General features: G+C 39.0%; 1 protein-coding gene across 2 annotated transcripts in view; it reads left to right on the forward strand.

Moving 5' to 3' along the window:
- The window catches only part of astn1 (astrotactin 1), a 195,982-nt gene that overhangs the window by 165,979 nt on the left and 13,013 nt on the right, over positions 1–16,990 (forward strand). For both annotated transcript variants that reach the window (XM_072688243.1, XM_072688244.1), the window contains 3 exons: positions 8,019–8,287; positions 8,902–9,035; positions 9,357–9,508. In XM_072688243.1, the coding sequence (XP_072544344.1) occupies positions 8,019–8,287; positions 8,902–9,035; positions 9,357–9,508 (555 nt within the window). The remainder of the gene's footprint in view (positions 1–8,018; positions 8,288–8,901; positions 9,036–9,356; positions 9,509–16,990) is intronic.

Below are 16,990 nucleotides of genomic sequence, written 5' to 3' on the forward strand. Positions count from 1 at the left end.
AACACCAAAAATCAAAGGCTCTGTTTGTAGAAATCCTTTTGGCAGCAGTGGCAGGAAACCTGATTTTACAAATACCAGGCAAGTGAATCTGTTTTGGATTTCATTTGCCTAAAATCTTGTTCCTCTCTGGTTGCACACATGACAGCCAAGGTGTGCTAAGTACTGTAATGATAATTAAAATGCAATAACACAGCCCATTTATCTTGTCCTCCCTGCTCCAAAGAGCACCGAGGCAGAACCTAAACCATCTGGAAACTCCCGCCCTGTGTCATTTTATTGGTATATTATGTGATAGATGTTCAGCTCCTCCAGTCTGGTGAGAGACTCATGGTGAGTTTGCTACTTCATTTAATCCTCCCACCCATCCCTTGTAATGATACATATTAATCAGCTTTGTGACAGCTTTTTTTCCCTAGACTTATTGAAGTGCTCACACGTCAGCCAATAATAATGAGGATATATTTTTATCATTTAATTAGTGTTAATGCCTGTCTGTTGATGAATAGATAAATTGCTGGTTTGAAAGACTGTTGTTTCTGCTTTAAGATATGTGCTCCGAAAAGTGGTCTTGATGTATTTTTATAATATATAAGTTGGGTCATGTATGCCATAGCACTTTTGCTGACTGGTAGAAAAAAAATGTTTTGTTCCCTTTAAAAACTTTTTGCAGACCTTGTTTTTTTTTGTTTGTTCCCCCCCTTAGCGTTAGTAATTACACAAGCCCTATCTAACTCTCCATTTGTTTAAACAGCAAGAAAACATGAGTGAAATAGATTATAATAGAAAAAGAAATAGAAATTGGTTAACAGTATATCTGTCCAGCTCTTGCTTTTGCGAGTCCCTGATTCTCCACTCTTGGCCTTATGTGTTATTAGCTTAAAGAATGAGATTGATCAGACTGTGTAAAGCACCAGAAAGGGCAAAGTGTGTGTGTGTGTGTGTGTGTGTGTGTGTGTGTGTGTGTGTGTGTGTGTGTGTGTGTGTGTGTGTGAGAGAGAGAGGGAGAGAGATGACAATGACAGAATGGGGGCTGTAGACAGGGACCTGATGGAGCAGTCAGTGCTTGGCCCCGATTACTCATTTTAGAGGTCAGGAAAGACTGGACCCCAGTGACTTCTCTTTTTATAATTAATCTTTTAGCTAGCCACCAGGGAAGCCTGTCTTCACACGCCAGCAGCAGCACACACGCTTGAGTATTATTGTTCTCTGCTGTGTTGTGTGTGTGCATTGTTGATTCCTTTATCTCCAGTCTGCTCCAGTCCCAGGTTAAGAAAAGACACAAGCAGTTGAAGTGATAAATTATGGGAACTTTCTGTTCTGGTTGACATCAAAAGTGAGTAAATCTGCAAGTCAGCTTTATTTATTGCATCCTGGAGCTCCTCGGTCATTGGAGAGAAATCTTAGTTAGCTGACTTTATCATGACCTGTAAGCTTACAAATTGTACCACTTGTAAACAGTGTGAACAGCTGCTTTACAAGCTCTGCTGCATACTTTTTTAAATACACTATTTCTGCTTGCTGGAAATTCTTGTACCTTAATTACAATCAGGAAAAAACTCAAGTTTTTTTTTATATAAATCCACACACACCATTTCTTTTCATTTTACTAATTCACTTTACGCACAGAAGTATGCACACCACTAATTTACATTAGGCACCTTTTGACACTCTGTATACTGCTTTTACACATCTCACTCCTGAATGAAGAAAGAGCAGGTGCCATTTTTGTTCCTCTCTCTATTAGCAGCTTTAGTTTTCCAGCACTGCCCTAAACACGAGTTTCAGAACACAGCTTCAATGTGGGTGCTGGCTTTCACACTCCTCAACTCCTGCTGCCTCTTACAGGCCTTTCAAACATGACCTCCACAACCACAAAAGCCATTAGTAAAGCTAAAAGGGTTTTAGGAGTGGAAGGGTTATGTGACAGACAGCACGTAGGAGTGCACCCTCAAATAAACAAATCACTAAATATATCAATTAAATGAATACATTCTGAGAAACTAATCAACAGATTGATAGACAGATGACCAAGGGAAATGGTAAGAAATGAAATGTGTGTGCACCCACCTGGGCTGTTAGAAATATATATTAAAAACACCAGCATTGCTGCTCTGGTGACAGCCTCATGATGTCCATTTTTAAAGCAAGCAAGGCAAGCGGTATGGTGTTATTGAGTAATACCAGTGAGGCTGAGAGCACAGATACACTGAGACTAATGTTGGAGGAAACCTTCATGGTTTGTCTTGACCTTTATGCGCCATTACATATCAGACTCTACAGAAAGTTAATCTGTGTGCTGCAGGGCAGCACAGGTATACTCTATATAGGCCTTCTGCTAGAAGAAGACACAGCATAGGGGTGGCGTGACTGTGGTTTATTTTGTTCTGTCCAGGACATTGAACTGGGTATGTGAAGCTTCATAATGCTAATAATTAACTGACTGTATTAGATATACTAAAAGTGCTTCTTTATTTGGATATTTGTATTTTCTTCTTAATGAGATCAAATACGAACTGCCTAAACCACCTGAGCAGTGCTGCTAATTAATGCAGTATATCACTATAGGCAGTGTGTTGCAGTAATCCTAGCATGGATTGAATGTTTTTTGTTGTTGTTTTTTTTTTGTTCTGCTTCCAACCAGTTGCATTGATTGACAACAGTGTTTTGTTTGTGTGCTCATCTGTGCAAGCAGTGCTTTTCAAATGCTGTATGTTAATATTCATAGGCTACTTTTTGGCTTCAACAGTGATGTGAGAAAGTGAAATCAATAGTTTTTTTTTACTTTTTCTTAGGCTGATGCAAGAGAGGAGTTCAAAAAGTATTTTAAAATAATTTGTTAATTTTTTGCTCTTCTGTGTTTGACTTGATACACAGACAGAACTGTTTTTAGTTTGATTGTTACATGTCCCAATTTTGTCTGTAAGGCAAACATGTATCACAGCAGCTATGTTGCTGCTGGTGAAGGAAGGGAAAGACATGAAGACTTGGATTCCTGCTTATATAAAAATTGTTAGCTTATTAACTGTGAAAAGTACTACTGCTAAAAACGCATGCAATCAAATAATAGTGACTGGTCAACACGTCACTTGCATAGTCCTGTATTTTTACATTCTGAATGTCATTAATAGAATAAAGTTCAAATCACAGTGTATGTAAATTGGATCTGGCTTTTCCCAATAACCAACATGGTAAATAGACTAAATAGAAGAGCAGTGCGGTTTTAGTGTTAATTCAGATTCTGTCCCTTGATGCAGCTTGTGCGTGATAAATTGTTGGTAACATATTTACACACATTGAGTACAATGTGTGAAATTAATAGCACTATTATAAATGGCACTTTTTACATCAGGCTCCCAGAAAATAAGAAAAAGAAACCTCTATAGCAATTTAAATGCCAGAAAGGGAATCCATCCTTCTGAGGCCAACGCCAACAAAAGTAGTAAGAATAATAGTAAGTAGTAAGTTACTAATAAACATACAATAATGAACAACCAAAAAACTCACTAGACAGGGGTCTTCAGACTGAAACCAGTGGAAATCTATGTTTAATGTTCTCATTCTCAGTCTAAAGTCTTAAAGTCTTAAAAAAAAAAACAGATTTTTGTAAGAAAGCATGCTAGAATGAATATGTAAACAGCTCAGCATACTGTTTCCAGAACTGAATAGCCTGTTAGCAGTGAATGTAGATGGCTTTAAAGAACGCTTTATTTCCGTCATGAGGGTCTGTTTCTGACCATATTATTTTGCATACTTTAGTTGGGTTTAGAGCTGTTACTAAAACCACTTGGTAACACAGTACATTATTTAGTGCACTGAATTTATTATTAAATTGACTATCACATTGACACATTTCCTATGTTTATTTGATCCACAGATCAAATCTTAATTATAGAAATACATGCACATTTTTTTAGTGTGGGAGAGTAGCAGAGAACTATTGAAAACCAAGGGTAATTAACAGCTACATCGCTCAAAGAGAAGAATTAGCTTACCCTCCATCTCTCCTAAACAAAGTGCCACTGTGCTTAAGCTCAATCCCAGCTAAATAACCATGGCGAGTCTCACCTGTGTTAGCTGAGCACCACAACCACTGCTTTTATTAAGAGACAGAGAGGCCTGTCAGTTAGGAGCAGAGCCAGCCGTGTGCTTAAAGTGGAGGAATAAATCAAACACAGCAAGACTGAAAGGGCCAGCCAGTGCAAAAGAAAAGGGACTGGGGGAAAAAAGCTCCAGTTCCACCTAGCTGTGAGTTCCTGTGGAACTCTTGTAGAATGGGAATATAAGACGACATGGACAAATAGAAGAAAAAAAACTAGAAAACAAATAGAAGAAAGAAGAGAAAGAAGCTCTGTGAATTGTTGCAGGACTGTGGGAAATTACATTATATACCCAGTCTACATCTCTTCATCTATCTATCTTCTAACTTTATTATATATTGCTTGCTGAAATATTTAATGCATGTATGCAGTATTGAACTACAGTGAATCAACTTTGTATAGCTTTTAACACTTTTTCAAGGGAAAAGTTGGACGTACATGCACTCTTTACAACCTCAGCTATAATCTTTGCCTCACCTGCAATGAAATAGCAGATGTATTACCTTTGCAGCCTTAACAAACAGAAACATACACAGCCATACTTACTGAACAGTTTCAAGAATAAGCCTGGTGCAAAAAAAAAAAACTTTGGTTCTGTCTGAGGTTTTACTATAGAGGGTGTTGCTCATTGTACCACAGTGAATTACAAGAAGCAACCACATCTGTCCACAGCAATGTGCATTTCACAAGGATTGAGCTGTGAAATGTAGCTTAAGTGTGCATGTGGTCACAACAATGCAGCCATTACTCACTGTGCATTGCTGCAATGGTCTAAGCAATGTTCATATTCTGATTTTATTGTTCAGAAGCCGTTGTATACCTCCTAGTACTGTTTTCTGTTGTTTTCACAAATACAGTGCATTTCATTATCCTCAAACCACTGCATCATACTCCATTCTATCTTGCCTATTTGTCACATGATGGGGAAACCTGTGTTCATGATCCTCTTACTGAATTAGACTGAATTTTTCCCAGTCTGTACAGCTGAAGTTATACGATTTTGTTTGGTGATCGATGCCTGCTACTCAGGTACTCACAGACTTACAGTGCCATCTAGAGGCCACTGAGTGAAGTGACAATCTAGTCGCTGAGCTGTCTGTAAGCTGCTTGGCAAATGCAGAGGATTTATGAGATTCTTCACCTCCATAACATCTGATAATTGGCAAGCAGTGGCATGTGCAAATCCCTCAAAAACAATTGAGAATATCAAAAGGCTTTCTCATCACTGAGAGGTGTGTTAACTTCAGATTTTGCCCTGCTTTCTCATGCAAATAAGAAGGCTAATCTAAAGGGCTGTTTTCCTCAGCTCTCCTAGTTTAATGTAACCTTCAGTGAATTCTGCCTGTTTTATAGCTGTCAAAATGCAGAGCTGCAGAGAAAATGTGTCAAAGCAAATTGGCACGCTCTAGGGTGTTTGTGGCACTCGCGCTCTCACTGTTGCGTTCTCTCTCCTTCTCTCTCTCCCTCTCTCTCTTTTACTCCCTCATCCCACTTTTCTATTTCTGTGTCTAATTAAAATACAAGCTTGTCTAATATCAGTAATACGTCCTTAATCTACATCTGACATCTAATTTAATGAAACTTTTTCCAAACGACTGCAATCTTCTGATTGTTAACCCATACAAATCATTTTTATTTTAATCCTTTTTTGTATGTTATTTTAACTTTACTCTCTTAGCAGCATCTTGCAATTAGTTGGCAAATCTGAGCAGACAGTTTGGCTTATAACAGTGCTCCTCTTCTCCTATACTCCATGATTAATGAAACATTTGCCACACTCCATAAAGCGGTCCACAACCTCTACATGCACAGACTGTAAAAGACCGGGAGGTTCTGTAGACCCAACATAACATCCTCTGCCATCCATTCAACCTCCATTAAGGGTTTAACCTTCTTAAGGGTGTCTAATTGGGTTCAGATCAGATGATTGGAAAGGCCACTGAAGAACACTAACCTCATTGCCATGTTCATGAAACCAGTTGGAGACGACTTTTGCTTTTTAACTTGGAGCATTTAAATGCTGGCAGTAGCTATTAGAAGATGTGTTAATTGTGGCCATGAAGGGATGCATGAAAACATCAACCCACACCATCTTCACCAGCCAGGACTGTTGACACAAGAGGCAACAGCTTGGAATGTTGGAGACAACTGGGTCCATGGAGAATTTCTGGAAATCGAGATCCAGAAGATCTGTGGTTGTAGCTCATCCGCCCACAAGTTTGACGTGTTTGCATTATAAAAAAAAATTATAGTATTTCTGTCAGATTCAACCAGTCAGGCTATACTTTATTAACCTCTCATCAACAAGGTCTTTCTGTCTGCAGAACTGCTGATCACTGGATGTTTACATTATCCTATCATAACGTATATCACAATAATGATCAAATATCAATTTAGTGCCCATCTCTGAGTATAAGTCGATTTGATAGAAACCAGCTGCTGCCAGCAAAATTTACAAACATTTTAATTTTTCATTAATCACTTTATGCACAAGTTGATGAAAACTTGGCTTGTGATGCCTGGATGTGGATGTCAGCTTAGTGTCAGTCATGCTTAGTCCCGAGGCCAATCCCACTGGGTCAGACCACGCATAGGCCATGAATAACAAAAGAACTCTTACTTCAATTTTCCCCAAATTAACCAAGTTTAATTAAAAAAAAGCTTGTCAGAAGAGGGATTTCAGTCAGGAGGCCGGAGGACATTACTTGCTCTCTCTCTCTCTCTCTCTCTCTCTCTCTCTCTCACTTTCTCGGAGTGTGTGCAAATGGATGGATGGCCTGTCAGGCATGGCTTTGGTAGGCTCTGCTCATTTATGTAGCACAGCACTTGGGGAACTGAAGCTCGGCACTTTCGCTTCTTTATTTCTCCCCCGTTTTCTAACACAAGGAGAGTAAGCTCACTCGCTGACAGGTTGAAGAAACAGTTGGTTGCAGTTTATGCTCTTCACTCGGACCAATAAACCTGCATCCTTTTTTATTATTATTAAGATTTGTGCAGACATTATGATATTCCCTAACAGGCTGTTGAGCTCTTAAATTGCTTATGTACTTGTACATGAACTCTCTTGCAAACTCTTAGGTGGTGGAAAAGCAATTTAGACAGAAAGGATCAGTTAATGGCATTTTATATACAGTTATGTCTGAGATGGCGGTAATATAAAAAGTATTTTAAAAATATTTTGTAAAATGTCATAGAAATTAGTGAAAAATAACCCATGTATTTATTGTTGCTTAAAATGTCTAAAATCAAAGTCAAGTGCAGCACATCAGCTGCAGATGATTAGAATGTTGTTAAATATGAGTTTGGAGGAGCCTGTCTTATTTGCACCTCAGACATTTAGTTTGATAGGTTTGAGTTTGCTTTTGATTGTTGCTTGGTATCTACACAGCGAGATGCAAAGAGCTCTCTGAGATCTTAAATAAGCGTGTAGATGTACAGTGTAGATGTATATAAGACTGGGAAGGGATTAGAAAAGATCTCAGAGAACTCTAACAATGTTCTAATCATCATCAAACCAAATCATAAAACCTGATTCCAATCTCCCAATATTGTTAAAATGAAGATTAAATGTCTATATTTTTAAACATGTTTTAAAAAAAAAAGACAAATGCTTTCATGCGGTGTCTTATTCTGAAGTGTTACACTACATATTCAATATTCATTTTATAAGCAGTTGTAAAGCAGTGAAATGCATGTCCTGCGGCCATACCATCTAGCCCTGACCTTGCATACATTTTGCATTTTTTAAGCAATGCTTACAAATTATTTATTTCAATGATGTCACTTTATAAACAGAAAAATGAAGATGTCTGAGAAATCCTGCCATGCTAGGTGCCTGAAGCCATGTAGAATATAGTCATTATTAATGATGTAAAATGTCCTCAGATATTTTAAGTTCTAAATAAGTTCTCTACATTGCAGGTAATTCTCCATCGGATGAGTCAGAAGAGCGAGACAAGGAGCCACGGACGCTCACCTACCCAGCCTACATCGCCAGCCTGCTGGACTCGGGGGCCAAGCGCATGGCGGCGGGGGTGCGCATGGACTGCAGCAGCCAGGGCCAGTGCCCAGTCTCCTGCCACCTCTGCCACATGAGCCCTGGGCCCCCGCGTCCTGCAGAGCCTGTGCTGCTCCAGGTCACCAAAGCTGCACCTATTTATGAGCTTGTTAACAACAACGAAACCTTCCAGGTCAGTATGTTGTAAGGGGTGCAGTACGTCATTAACATTATGAAATATTTAAATATCTTTTCACAATACATGATGTTTTTATGTAATGACATTTATTTTTTTCTGAGGTTTGCAAAAACTCATAGGATAGGAAATGGAATGGCAGAAAATCAAATGCAAACAGAACACCAATTGGGCAGATATCAACTTAGCTACTTAGTTTGTTCTGTCAAGACTTCACTATTCAGTACCTTTAAAAAGGTACCGTACTGGAACATTTGAAACATTACAAGCAGCGTACTTTTAGAGTATACTTAAGGTGCAACATTGTCTTTAAGGTCCAATCAATACCTTAAAGTTTCATGGGGTGGCATGGTGGCTTGGTTGTTCTTTATAATTGGGTTTAGACTGGGTTTACCCAAAACATTTTAGTACCAACATCATTTTGCACAATACAATATAATTCTGAAGCCGTCATGCAATTATCAAACTGAGCACTGTCTCTAGTACTTGATGATCTCAACATGAAGATGCTTTCAGGTCTAGCAACAGTGTAGCTTGTTGTAGGTCATTTTGGAGCTAAATTAACAGAAAATGCTTCAGTCATTTTCATGTGCTCTCTTTGGTTTTGGAAGGCTCTACAGGAGGCCATGATGAGCATGCTGTGGTGCTTGGGGAAAGGAGATGTCATTGATGACTGGTGTCGCTGTGACTCCAGTGCCTTTGGTGTTGATGGACTGCCAACTTGTGCCCCACTGTCCCAGCCCATGTAAGGCACATATCCCATTCTAATGTAATAGAGACGCTTAATGAGTGCGTAGTATTTAATATGAAAAGGATCTTTTGAACTTGATGTATAATAAATGTACATATAACGTTTCCAATGTTGTTTTAATACAAACACTAGACTCATTTTATTTCCCATGAAAGATCTTCAGCAGATGATCATTCTGTAGAGAAAGAAACTATTAGACCTCTTACAGTTTTGATATTTCATTTATAATTTAAGTTTGTGATTAAATTGCATGTAGATGAAGAAAGTACCACATTAAAAGCATGGGTGATCTGTCTTTTAATTCTTTTAACTCAGGCTCAAGCTGTCGCACTTATACGAGCCCAGCAGCTCATTAGTCATTGTGGAATGGAATCACGCGGAACCGCCTATTGGGGTGCGCATTGTTGATTATCTCATCAGTCAGGAAAAGGTAACAGAGAGGACTGATCACACTAAAGTTGAGACAGGTAAATCATGTATAAATATACTTGACATGTTTCCTCCTTTTTTATACATCAAGGAATACATATTTGAGAAACTGTTATTTTCTCTATAGCTCTTCTAGATATGTACACAGACAAGTACCTTGTACTTATTTGCTATGGCCACTAGATTGTGCTCAATATCAGTAAAAGACTCTTGAGTATAACATCTAAAGACTATTGTTGGAGCTTAGGCATGTTTTATGATGTTCTTATAATGTTCTAATACGTTATTGTTCTCTTGAATTAATAATATATAATATAATGTTCTCTTCAGAATATGTTAAGAAATGTGTTTGCTTTTTTTCTTTAATAGCTAAAGGTTAGAGTTTATGCTGTATTTACATTGTTTAGCATGTTAAATGTGTTTAAAAAAGGTTGGTTATTTATTTTTTGTTTTTTTGCATAAACATTATTACTATGTAACTAACTCACAAAACCCACTTTTTTGGCCTTTCTGGCATGGAGTACATGCTGCACTTGGCTCAGAGACATTACATTCTGAAAACCATCAGGGTGGACGTGTCTCAATTCTGAGATCCATTTATCAGAGCTTAAGAGGGTGTGGGGACACAGTGGTAGTCAATCTCAGCAGGGTCTTGCCATGGCTGGCTGGACATGTCTCAGCTGGAAGCACCAGCCCATCAACGCCCACACACCAAGAAGCATTGAAATAAGCTAAAGTGTTGTCAGATCCAGTCCAGCCAGAGACCACAGCAGCCCTGCTGTGCAGACCCTGGCCAGAGCTTAGACTGAATTGTTTGTGTCCTGGCTTGCGATGTCTTGATTTCATCTGAAGGGTCATTATAATAGCTGATCAAGCCATGTATCGGGTATTAGCAGTATTAGCGGGTATTACAGAAGACATACTTCCCATCTACTCGCATCAGAACAGACTGTTTAGTTTGTTTGCTCGACTTAACATGTCCAAATGTTTAAAACATCTCAGACTGTGAATACTGAGCCAGGATCAGCTTCATAATACATAATTGTATTCAGTATAATTTAAAAAAAGTACACTTAACATTGTAAAAAAGTGACATTTAAGTTTTTTGTTTGTTTGTTTTTTTCTTTTCGAATTAGATTACTGCAAATGCAATCACGTCCTAGAGACAGGACAATGTACATTTTACACTTCAATGAAGCATCAAATGAAGGCTTAATAATATCAGTAATAATTAAAAAGTGAAGGAAACTGAAGGTGGTTGCTGTGGTGTTGCTAAGTGGTTTCTGTGGTATTCCAAATAGTAGCTATGATGTTGCTAAGTGTTTTTTTTCTGGGTGGTTGCTATGATATTCCAGGTTGTTGACAAGTGGGTGATTGCTATGGTATCCCAGATGGTTGCTATGATGTTAAAAAAGGGTTGCTAGGTGGTAACTATAGTGTTGCTTTTGGTTGCTAAGGTGGTGTTAGGTGGTTATTATGGTATCCCAGGTGGTTTCTTAGATGTTGCTTGGATGTGGTTGATGAGTGTTACTAGTATTTGTATCATTGTGACTATAAAAAAATCCTCAAATAACCTGTTGATACGCGTGTCCTATTTGTCCGATCAAAAAACAGTATACAAGCCTGAATCGACAATCAGCTCAAACAATATCTGGAAAACTGTAAGACGTGATTCGCTGTGAAAAAAAAAGCAGAAAAATAGAAGAATAAAAAAAGAAGAAGAATGTAAATCGGAAAATAATATAGTTCACATGGCTACCATAGTTATATAGAATCCTGAACATTTAATCCAAGCAAGCCTTTACAGTAATATTGCCACTTTTCAACCTTTCTTTTCCATGCGTCCTGTTCATAGATTTATATGGGAGGTGCCATACAAAAAATAGAAGAGTAAAGGGAGAGACCACCTTTGAGTGGCTGGAAAGGCAGAAACAGGGTATGTGGTACTGATTTAGGGCCCCAGCTCAGGCTGAAACACTCAAGTTAAATAACCATCAGATGAGTGACAGAGACATTAAGTCCAAGGTTTTTCTACTTGCTACAAACACCCTCTTTCGGACTGCACCCTGAACTCAGTGTGCAGACACTCCAGAGCTTCTGCAGATTAGCTTATAAAGATGCAAAGCTACATTGAAATAACCACCGAATCAGCTGTGATAATTGGATATTGATCTGTAGATGTTCCTCTCTGTGTTATCTTTGTGGTTAAGGGTTGTCTCTATCTTTTCATTTCCTTAACATCTGACATATTGACATACTGATTGGCAACAGGAAAGCTTAGTTTTGACCGTATGTTTAGACAACTCATTCTGACAAAGCAGCTCTACAGCAGCTCTGTGGAAAGCTAACACCAGTAACACTTTCTTCAGATATAGTGAGCGGCATAGGCTGTGCTCTCTTTGAACCTGTGCGATCTTTGGCTTTCTTATCTGGTCTGGATGCTTCCTTTGCCTTTTGTCTATCTGTCTTGTTGACTTTAGAGGCATGTTTATTGCTTCCCTCTCCCCAGTTTGGTTTACCCTCTCCAAGTCGGACTTCAAACTTGTCAAGGTTGTGAAAAGAAAAGAACATCTCGTTATATAGCCCAAATGTGGGATTGTGAAACATGATGAATGAAAGTGCTATTGTATGAGCTTTGCAGTGCGTGAAGCCAGTGGTTTGAGTGTGTGTGTCTATATTCTGTAATTACAAAACAATTCTGTTATTCTTTTTTTCTTTGTAATTCTTCTGCTAGGCCTTATACACTGAGCTATTTATTCTGAACAGTGTCTTTACAGCGTTTACTGGAAGCTTCTGAAGGGAGTCTACAAGATGTTGGAAAACTGATTATAAAAGCTTATTCTGTTTCTGCACGCTCATGAGAACCATATGAGGGATTCTCCAGGGATTCTCACTTCTTGTACAAGGCTGTCCCTCAGTTTGCTGCAGTCAGTAAAAAGCAGTGCGACGCAGGCATGCTGTGTTAAAGTATCTCTTAACCACACTTCAGCTCATTACATGCTGTTGTTTGTGTTGCATTGGTATTTAATTGACAAGCTTAAGCTAATAGGACCACATGTCAATGCAAATGTAGTACATTTGGAAAAAGGTTTGGATTTGGCGTCTCAGCACATCAGAGTGGAAGTGTTCTTTCTATCCTAAACATTGTTGCACAATTAACGAAGATGAATTAATATCGCACATGAGGAGTGTAGGTTTGGGTGTCTTTGACAACCATTGTTTGTGTGCAAATCTAGCACTTAATCGAATCCAGGCACATAATGTGATATCATTCTATTTCCTTCTCTCTTTTGTTGCACCTGTGGAGGCTGTGAGAATGGGAAATCTGCTTTCAGTCTCCCAGCCAAGTCAGAAACACTGTAAAAACAAACAGCTTTCCCTGCCAGCCCCACATCAGGCCTTTGATCGCCTAGTAACATATGGGATTACCTAGGGGTCACTGGGACATGACACCAAAGCTGTAAACAAATTACCCATATACCCTGGTGCCTCACATTCTTTTTGTAACTCTTCACAACCCAGGTAGGAGGTGGCAGTGAAGTGGGCTTTTGAGTGGGGGGGTTACCCGAAAGGCTGGGAGACACCGCTTCACTGCTGAGGAATGTCTCTGCTGGGCAGCTCACCGGATGGATGATCTCACTTAGTGTCTGCTAGCCGGGTCAGGTGTTGGAGCCAGGGCAGGTGCACAGCGGCACAGCTTTTTTCACTGGTGTGTGTGTCTTTGTGTGTAGTAGTCCTGCCCAACAAGCATGTGTAAGCAGACTCAAAGCAAATGTTGAGACATAAGAGGCAGCACACTGCACATGCACAGACCTATCAGACTTCCACACCTGGGTATAGCCCAGTGTCCCTCTGAAAACAATTGTCTCCATTCATCAGCATAAGCAGAGGGCCCTGTCGTCTTTATTGAGGCAGACAGTGTTATGACACACTGATCTATAAATTTCACGGGTAAAAGTGAAGTGCATCTGGCTGTGGACCAGGCTTTGATATTGGAACTTGCCTTCGAATTAAACCCAACTCAGAAGGTTTAGGTTTCCTTTCCTTTAGGTGTGGCCCAGACAGCAAATGCCCATTTGGCCAGCAGCCTCAGGCACATGTGGTCCTTGGGCTAGCCACCAGCCTACCAGCTATCTCCTCTCATTTATCATTAAAAGTCCACTCCTTGCAGGTTTTTATTGGATATATGATTTCTTGCCATGACATTATTTTGGAGGAATTTAACTTTTAACATATCACAGGCTTTCTGTGGCAGGCATAGGCGAGTGTAAGTCATCATCCACATGACCACAAAGACTTCTTTAGTTAAGGAGATTATTCAAATCAAAAGTTGTATGTGATGTTTGATTTTATCAAGGCCTTTATGCTTGAGTATGTATGTTATCTTAAAATATATTTTAACATAGGTCTTTATCATGGAACGTTACTTACGTTTTAATGTGGTCTGTTTGTAGCCACGTGAGGTGAAGTTTGTCTCCTATGCATCTTGTTTACCTTTAGATCTTGTGAGGATCTAAATGCTATCACCTGTTTTTATGTCAATTGTGAAGTTCTTGCAGACTTTCAGGAAAGACCATTCATCACAGCCTAATCAAAGTTAATCAAAGCTGATATAAAGCTGACTGCTTACCAGCACTATGACGTAGATGGCAAATGTAGCATCCATATCAAATACTCTGCATGAAAGTGAATGCAGATTGATGAGTTCCCATCCAAATAAGATCAGCTAAGAGCTGACACCTCCCCCCAGCTACAATTAGCATTTTATATCCTCTTTTCCTCTGAAAAGAACAATATTTTCCCTGTGGGAGATTAATTCTGTTAATCATTTTTTGTGAAGGAGTGCCAACATTTGATACACTACAAACTGTTGTTATCCATCTTTTGTCTTTTGTTCATCAAAGTAGACAAGGAGGGCCAGATGTTATTTGTTGAGTCTTACTAGCGCTGCCAAGCCTGCTGGTACAAGAGAGTTGCTGCTTTAATGGAACTGGTAAAATTCCCAGCATTTTGGACAAGAAGGTGCTTCTGTGATGTGTTTGGAATTTGGAGTTCAGGATGAAATGTGTACCTGTTTAAAAAGAACAAAAGAACTTCTATGTGTGTGTCCGCAGAAGGCACAGATTCTCCCCCTGTAATCTCTATATCTTGCTTTTAACTTTTAATCATAAACAACAGGAAGAGACACATGGGAATCATGAAAATGTCCAGGATGGTAATGGCTAATATGTAGAAAGCTGATGTTCTCCCAACTTTATTTGATAGAAAATCTCCTTGTATGTTTAGACATGTGGGAACTGTGTGAATAAGAGACATTTTTGCTGAAGCCATTTACATTTCTCACTGTGCAGTTTTGGCCGCAAAACTGTTTTTGTCACTAAGTGTTAATCATTGTTGGCTATTTCTGTTTCATGGCAATCCAAGAACGTGTACATTGCATCAGGCTTTTCAGGACTTGAGGGTAACAGCAATAATCAGGGAAATAAGTGATGTTATTGTTGGCTGTGGCATTTAAACACAGGCTTTGACTTGAACTTCTAATGATATTTTGTACTCTCTATAAAGCACCATGTTATGATCTGGAATCAGTTGGTGGAGGTGAATTTGGAGGTTTCCAGATACAGCTGTTAGAATTCTTTTGACCCATGTCCAGCTGTCTATCTATGTGATACCCATAACCACAATTACTTTGACGCGGTAAATGATTTTACGTTGTGTAGTCCTGTTTCACGTAGTGTAACCTGACCTTTTCGTGTGTGTGTGTGTGTGTGTGTGTGTGTGTGTGTGTACACTAAAATGTTTCGTTGGAGCTTTGCTTTCTTTTTGTCTGGAACGAGGGACATGGAACAGAGACATGAGTGAGGCTTTTCACTACAGAATAAGCCTAAAACAGTATACAAAGAAAGTGCCATTTGATCAGATTTCAGAAAACCAGCATGAAACCATTAACTGTAAATTAGGATGTTCCATAGTCTTGATTAATAGGAAACCATATATATTTATATATATATATATATATATATATATATATATATATATATATATATATATATATATATATATATATGCACACACACAGTGGAGGAAAGAAGTATTTGACCCCCCACTGACTTTAAAAGTTTTAATACAAAAAAATAAATGAAACGTCTCATAATTTTATGCCAGCTTTATTTTAACTGTGACACATAAAATATCAAAAGAAAAACTGAGAAAATTACATGAAATTAGAAATTGAATTTCATTGAAGGAAATAAGTATTTGACCCCCTAGTAAAACATCATTTAATACTTGGTGGCAAAACCCTTGTTGGCAAGCACAGCAGTCAGACATTTCTTGTAGTTTTTTTTATAAGGTTTGCACACATTTCAGGAGTAATTTTGGTCCACTCCTCCTCTGCAGGTCATCTCCAAATCCTTAAGGTTTTTGCTGTGCATTTGGAAACGCGAAGCTTCAGCTCTCTCTATAGATTTTCAATGGGATTGAGGCCAGGAGACTGGTCCATGACCTTGATATTTTTCTTATGGAGCCACTCCTTTGTTTCCTTGGCTGTATGTTTTGGGTCGTTGTCGTGCTGGAAGACCCAACCACGTCCCATTTTCAGTGCCCTGGCAGAGGCAAGGAGGTTGTCACCCAGGATTTTGCGATAGATGGCCCCGTTCATCTTCCCGTCGATGCGGTGAAGTTGGCCTGTGCCCTTAAAAGAAAAACCCCCAAAACATAATACTTCCACCACCATGCTTGACGGTGGTTGTTCTTAGGGTCATATTCTGTATTTTTCTTCCTCCAAACATGTCTCGGAGTCATTAATATGTTCATTGTCGAACTTGAGGCAGGCCTGGACATGAGCCTTGCAGAGGAACCTTGCGTACACTGCAGGATTTTAAACCATTACGACTCAGTGTATTACCAATGTGTTTTTTGGAGACTGTGGTCCCAGCCACCTTGAGATCATTAACCAGCTCCTCCCGTGTAGTTCTTGGCTGATTTTTAACCTTTCTCATGATCATTGAGACTCCACAAGGTGATATCTTCCATGGAGCTCCAGGACTAGGTCGATTGACAGTAATGTTGTACTTCTTCCACTTCTGAATAATTGCACCAACAGTTGTCACCTTCTCATACAGCTTCTTACTTATGGCTTTGTAGCCCATTTCAGCCTTGTGTAGGTCAACAGTTTTGTCCCTGACATCTTTAGACAGCTCTTTAGTCTTGCCTATAGTGGAGATGTTGGAGTGTCACTGAGTCTCTTGGCAGGTAGCCTTTTACACAGGTGACAATTTGGGACAGGTGTCTCTTATGCAGGTAACGACTTCACTGAGATTAGGGTGTGTCAGTGGTCTGTGGGAGCCAACATTAATCATGGTTTTTAGGGGATCTAATACTTAGTTCCCTCAATGAAATGCAAATTATTTTTTATTGAAATATTATTTAATTTTCTAGATTTTCTTTTTGATATTCCATCTCTCACTGTTAAAATTAAGCTACCATAAAAATCATAGACTGTTTAATTATTTGTCAGA

This window comes from Salminus brasiliensis, chromosome 9, assembly GCF_030463535.1.
Source record: "Salminus brasiliensis chromosome 9, fSalBra1.hap2, whole genome shotgun sequence".
Lineage (NCBI taxonomy): Eukaryota > Metazoa > Chordata > Actinopteri > Characiformes > Bryconidae > Salminus > Salminus brasiliensis.